This window comes from Erpetoichthys calabaricus, chromosome 15 (assembly GCF_900747795.2).
Source record: "Erpetoichthys calabaricus chromosome 15, fErpCal1.3, whole genome shotgun sequence".
NCBI lineage: Eukaryota > Metazoa > Chordata > Cladistia > Polypteriformes > Polypteridae > Erpetoichthys > Erpetoichthys calabaricus.
This window is the reverse complement of record NC_041408.2, coordinates 53,140,119-53,146,118: the sequence shown is the minus strand read 5'-3', so window position 1 is coordinate 53,146,118 and position 6,000 is coordinate 53,140,119. Positions and strand designations below refer to the sequence as shown.

The window sequence follows — 6,000 nt, the reverse complement described above, 5'->3', positions numbered from 1 at the left end:
CTTTAGTAAATAAAATTATTATATTTGAAAAAAAAACACTTTAGTAAATAAAATTATTATATTTGAAAAAACTAACAGGCTGAACAAAATCAATGTTTTGTGATAAAAAGCTTATAGTACTTAAATCCAAATGAGATACTGTAACTAAAATCCACAAATCTGCCGCTAACCTGTAAATGCATTGTATACAGTACCTCCTAGGCACCATAACTAAGAACTAAGTTAGCACCAAAAAAAAACAAAAAACAGCTGACTCCATGGGTATACTAGACAGCTAGGACAGTTAAACTTGTACAAAAGGGAGACACAAAGTGCTTTCTGAATTTTTCTATCTAGAAGAATAATCTATCCCACTTTGTTACTGAGACTAATTTCTCTCTTTATTATTACACATTTTATGACATTTTAACATTCCTAACAGTCCTGAGAAGCAGGTCTTTACTTGTATTTTGAATTAAAACACTGACTGAGAACATGAAATTGTAGGTAACAGTTGGACTACAAAAATGTTACTATGAAGAATAAAACCCAAAGTGGCCTGTAGTATTTAAAGCAGTAAAGCACCCAAAATGTATATTGTAAACGGTTCTTTTGTCCCATTTAGTAGCAAGCATTCAAGATTAACAACAGTGTCAAAGATCTCTGCTTTTATACACATGTATTTTGTTAACTTTATTTTGTACATTCTTAAGTACAAAAAATAGCAACATCCTCCCCCTTTTTGTTCCCCAAGCAACACTTTGGCAAATAAACACTTCCTGAATAAATCTGAAGAAACATAATTTATAGCATTTTTAAACCCATACAGTAATGCAAATCAACAAACATTTACAGATGTTAAACTTATGAAAAATGTTCTCCACATGTAATCCAGCATGCAAACAGATTTCCAGAAACAGTTCCATAATAATACTGCATTGTCAATCAGCCTGTAATTCCAAGTAAAATGAAAAATGGATGTGATAAATTGACAACAAGCAGAAAAAGTATGCGTTATGCAATTAACATTGAATAAGGAAAATATATAAGTTTGTGCACATACAAAAAAACATGTACTAAAACCACATTACAGGTGGCAGTTAAAGATCGATTGTAAACTTTAAGAGAAAGCTGTTATCACAAATGCAACATTTTTTTTGGATAGTACATTTAACACTGCACTGGAACTACATAAGATGAAAGCAACACATTATTTTGTTTTACCCATTTGCTTACATATAAAAATTATTTTTTGATGTCTTCTGCATTAAAATACAAAAATTATCATCTGTGTAATGGCTCTCCTATTTTGCATAATTTATAATAACATGACTTGCCTGTGATCCTTTTGTATTGCTGTTTAAAAGAAGGGCTGGCTTTGAATAACCCTGCTAAGAGCAGAATAATACACTTTAATTTGTGAAATAGACAGTAAATCAAACAAACCAACAAGCAGTATAAGGACCTATTAACCATTTATACATTATATGTATATATTTTTAATGTGTACTTAAAAAAAAAAAAAAAAAAAAAAGTTGCACCACTTAAATCACATATTACAACTCGGTGGGTATTAATCTAACACCAGTTGGCAAGATGAGTACATTTCAGCCAATTTATGACAAAAGTAAGAATATAATAATTTAAAATAATTTAGTGTTGACAGAAATGTCATCTTTAGAATGTTTGTGTAAAAATAATTAACAAGAAAATATATGTGCTCTCTCTCCTAAACTAACATGTTTTCTCTTATTTTCATATTATTAAAATGTGCATCTGATCAACTGTATTTTCATGTTAATTTGACCTATCACTCTTAAAATATGTAGGACTATCACAGGTAACTTTCTTACCAAATTAGGAAATGCAAAATAATGCTTCACTTACCTGATTTAATAAGAACATCTCTGGCTAAGTGAAGCAATAACATCAACGTCTATAATGCAATACAATTCTAGCATCCCACCATGAATTAGTCAGCTTCTCTTAACCTGAACCTCTTTCTCTGATTTTTACATCACAGGTGCATCTTTTCCAATGTATTTAGTTTATTTTTTGTTGTTGTTATAAAGTAGCACATCCAAATAGAGAGGAAGAAAAAAAAAAACAAACGCTTTCCTACCAGCTATAGTGAGGAATTTATAAATACCTCAAAGTCCTGAGAGAATTCAAGCAAAGAAGTCTGACTTTCTTACACCAGTGACTGATTTTCATGATGACAGGCTATAATCCACAACTTCAGCAACAATGCTAACTGTTCAGTACCTTTTGTGAGAAAGTCAGAATATTCAAGTAAAAGGCAGAAATACAGGCATGGAGTAAGGCTGAGGTCTTTGCACACTGAGTGATCCACAAATGGTAAAGCCCTGAGGAGTTTAACACAATATGTGTAACCAGAGACACAAGTAGGGCTTGGTTGTGGTTCAAGTTCAGCACAATGATAGTGTTACATTATCACTAAACCACAGCTTGCGCCGGTTTTCAGTACTGTGAAAATTTTTAAATGGCTTGGAAATTAAGGTGGTTCTGAAAAAAAATCGATAAGGACTGAAAGATAAGAGGTGAGTTATCAAAGATGGTTAATAGTAATAGTCTCATAGTTCATATCTACTTACTATAAAATGGCTGTGATAAACACACTGTAGACAAATGCCTCAAGCAAAGAATCTATTATTGTTTGCTTCTCCCCAACAAACCTTAAAGTCTTCAACTGATTTGTGTCAGAGATCCAGCTGTGTCAGTAAAACAGACTATAATCATAACTAACCGACTTCTCAGATAAAACATTTGTTGCAAGTAAAGAAAAACAAAACTATAGGAATGGGAAGGACAACTGAATACATAGGATTGGGCTCACCATTAGACAACAACAAAAAGTAAAAAAAAAAAAATAAAATAAAATAAAATAACATTATTTTTGTTGGAGGCCATGCTTTCAGCTCAGCTCTCTGTAAACATGCCAAGCAAGTGATGTATGTTTTGCATGCTAGACTTTGAAGAAGGTTTATATAGTATCAGTGCTCTGTGCATGGCTTTGTGCTGAAGCAATAAAAGCAGTTTATACTAATATGCATGTTAATTATTTCACCTTTGGAATGACAATTTACTGATGTTCTCGGAATTTTTTTGTTGGTTACTTTTACAGAAGCTGTCAAATGCTCTTACAATCTTCATTTGTGCTTTTCAACACAAGGCATGAATGATTCTTTGCTGTATGAAGATGTATGTGGCTTCATGCTTTATTTGTTTTGGACAACTATGTTTTCCTTGACATTCATCCAGCAGCATAACTGCTGAGGAATGAGTAGAACATGGGTAGCTTCATCTTCTGCTGGTCTCGACGGCACCATGCGATGACAGTTCCCTCACTATTTGCCGTATACAAATGGTGACCATCACAGGAGTATGTGAGGCTGAAAAATAAAATAAGAAAAAATAAAGGTCTATGCTACTCACAGATCTCTTGCTTTGTTATGTCCAGACCTCAATGTTCTCAAAAATCTTTCTCATTGTTTGTCTTAGAGGAAAAATCTTTAAAGGTTTAAAGTAGATCTGCAAGATGTAGACATTTCACATTGTGATTATAATGCTACAAACTGCAATTGTCATATGACATAAAGGTAATAATTAAAATATAAAATCAAAAATACAGCTAAAACATGGACAAGATACTGTAGTAGCATTGTTTAACACGTCTCCCTGTCCTATTCATTTTTGCTTACCATGTATGAAATACATGTGAGAATTTCACCTTAACACTAGAATTACCAGAGTCTACGAAAAAACTCGTAGATCAAGGCCCACCTTAAAACCGTTCTCACCTCTCTTTTGTCTTCTAAATGTGCCAATTAAGACGAGCAGCAAGCAGCCGGCTATTCCATCCCCCCACCGCCGCAGAACGTTCAATAAGTTTTCCCAGCTCATGCCTTGTTTTATTATCTGGAAGTGACTGAAGTGCTAGAGTTTTAGAGTGGAAATAATAGATCTCTATTTGGAACACACACATTTAATGTGTGTTCCGTTTCTACAGTAATCTGTGTAAACACATTTTTAAAACTGAAACGTTTTTCATATTTTAGTAGTAAATGACAAAATGTAGGCATAAACTATATAATGTATGAAGCCTGAAGTCCAAAGATCAAGTAAACACTTTCACAAAAGATTCAAGAAGTAGACTACAGCATCATTGGCATAGTGGTAAGATTTGCTGACTTGTAATCAGGAGTCCCCGGTTCGATCCCCACTCACTCCAATATTTGCTGTTTTCAGTAGTGAGCTGCTCCTTTTGTTAATATTATACAGTACACGCATACATTTGGTTTGCGTCTGTAACAAATGGTGTGCATTTATAGGACTTGTAAAAGTTACCGTTTTTTTAACTTTTATTCTCTCTAAATCACGATCACGATACATACTACCGCCCCCCCACCCAGGGATCTGACGCTGTTATTTTTCATTTGAAACGGAATAACTGGAGATGTGAGTGGTGTTTTGAGACAATGGAACTGGACATTCTCTCATCTGGAGGGATAAAAGCTGACACACAAACGCTGGTGAATCTGCCTTGTTCGTATCTCACTGTCACTTGATTTTTTTTTTATTCAGTTTTATTCAGTGTTCCTGCTCATGCTGAATTAGTGTGCACCTTATGGTGTATGATGTCAAAAAAAAAAAAACAAAACACAGACGTAGGTATATATGATATTTGGAATTATTCGTTTTATGACCTGTATAGTACATTTCGGAAAACTTTGTAGCACGGATGCAACATTATTCATATTCATTCGCATAACATCTTGCGGTTTGTAATCAGTGACTGCGTGCTTTTTTCCCCCGATCTTGCCAGTCCCCACATGTTGCTGTATGCTGCCTCTTTTGTACTCCAGAACATGCAGAGGATAGAAAAGTACAGAGCAGTAAGTTCAGCGCTATATGCAATCATCAGATTGAAATGTTAACTGTTCACACACATGCAAGGATCGTCTTTCCTACATTTACAACGTGTGTACCTGTTACAATGTACACACTTTTCTCTATGCTGTGGTTCCTATTACACATCTGAAAGAAAGAGACAATATATGTGAAAACATCATTGCACTAATGCAATATTACTTGAAAATGAGCAGCGTCAGATCGGGTGCGGATTTATGTTGGTGCTATTACTGAAAGAAAAAAAAGATCACCATTTGTGTTGATCCTGCAGCACTAAATAAGCTCATGCGCTCTAACATAAGCTCCCCCCCCTTCCCCGATCTGACTCTAAGAAACAGTGCAAGTACAGATGCAAACCAAGTGTGATCAAGAGTCCCCGGTTCGATCCCCACTCACTCCTATATTTGCTGTTTTCAGTAGTAAGCTGCTCTTTTTATTAATATTATACAGTACACACATACACTTGGTTTGTGTCTGTACTTGCGCTGTTACTTAGAGTCAGATCGGGGGGGGGGGGGGATTGTTAGAGTGCGTGAGCTTATTCAGTACAGCAGGATCAACGCACATGATGATCTTTTTTTTCTTTCAGTACATGTACCTTCCCTATTTATATATCTAGTGACTTTTCTGCCTGTCTGTCTCTCTATTACGCAGTGCTCTGTCTGTCTGTGTGTTATGGATCTTAAAAATAACAGTTATAAGGACACTTGTTCATATTAATTGCAGTCTCAATTGTTAAAAAATATTTTAAAAGGAGCATCCCACATGAAAATATAACGATCTCATTAACTGACAGTGCATACCAATTTATAAATTTTATGTTCGTTTGAGGTTAAAAAGAAAAAAAAAAAAAACACTTTCTCCTCAGCGGGGAATCAAACTCAGGTTTCTGATGGACAATAAGCCTGCTGCGCTCTGAGACAGCAAATCTTACCGCTACACCACGGAAGTTGTTATATTGTTCTAGAAACCTTTTGTGAAAGTGTTTATTTGATGTTTAGACTTCATGCTGCTTCACACATTCTATAGTTTATGCCTACATTTTGTAACATTTATTACTAAAATATGAAAAAGTTTCTGTTTTAACAA

General features: G+C 34.6%; 1 protein-coding gene across 1 annotated transcript in view; it reads right to left on the bottom strand.

Annotated features, from left to right (window-relative positions):
* Positions 1-572: 572 nt before the first annotated feature.
* LOC114666077 (lysosomal-trafficking regulator-like) overlaps positions 573-6,000 on the bottom strand; it is a 125,588-nt gene continuing 120,160 nt past the window's right edge. Inside the window, exon 23 of the mRNA XM_028820815.2 lies at positions 573-3,392. Coding sequence (XP_028676648.1) covers positions 3,254-3,392 — 139 coding nt within the window. The 3' untranslated portion in view covers positions 573-3,253. The remainder of the gene's footprint in view (positions 3,393-6,000) is intronic.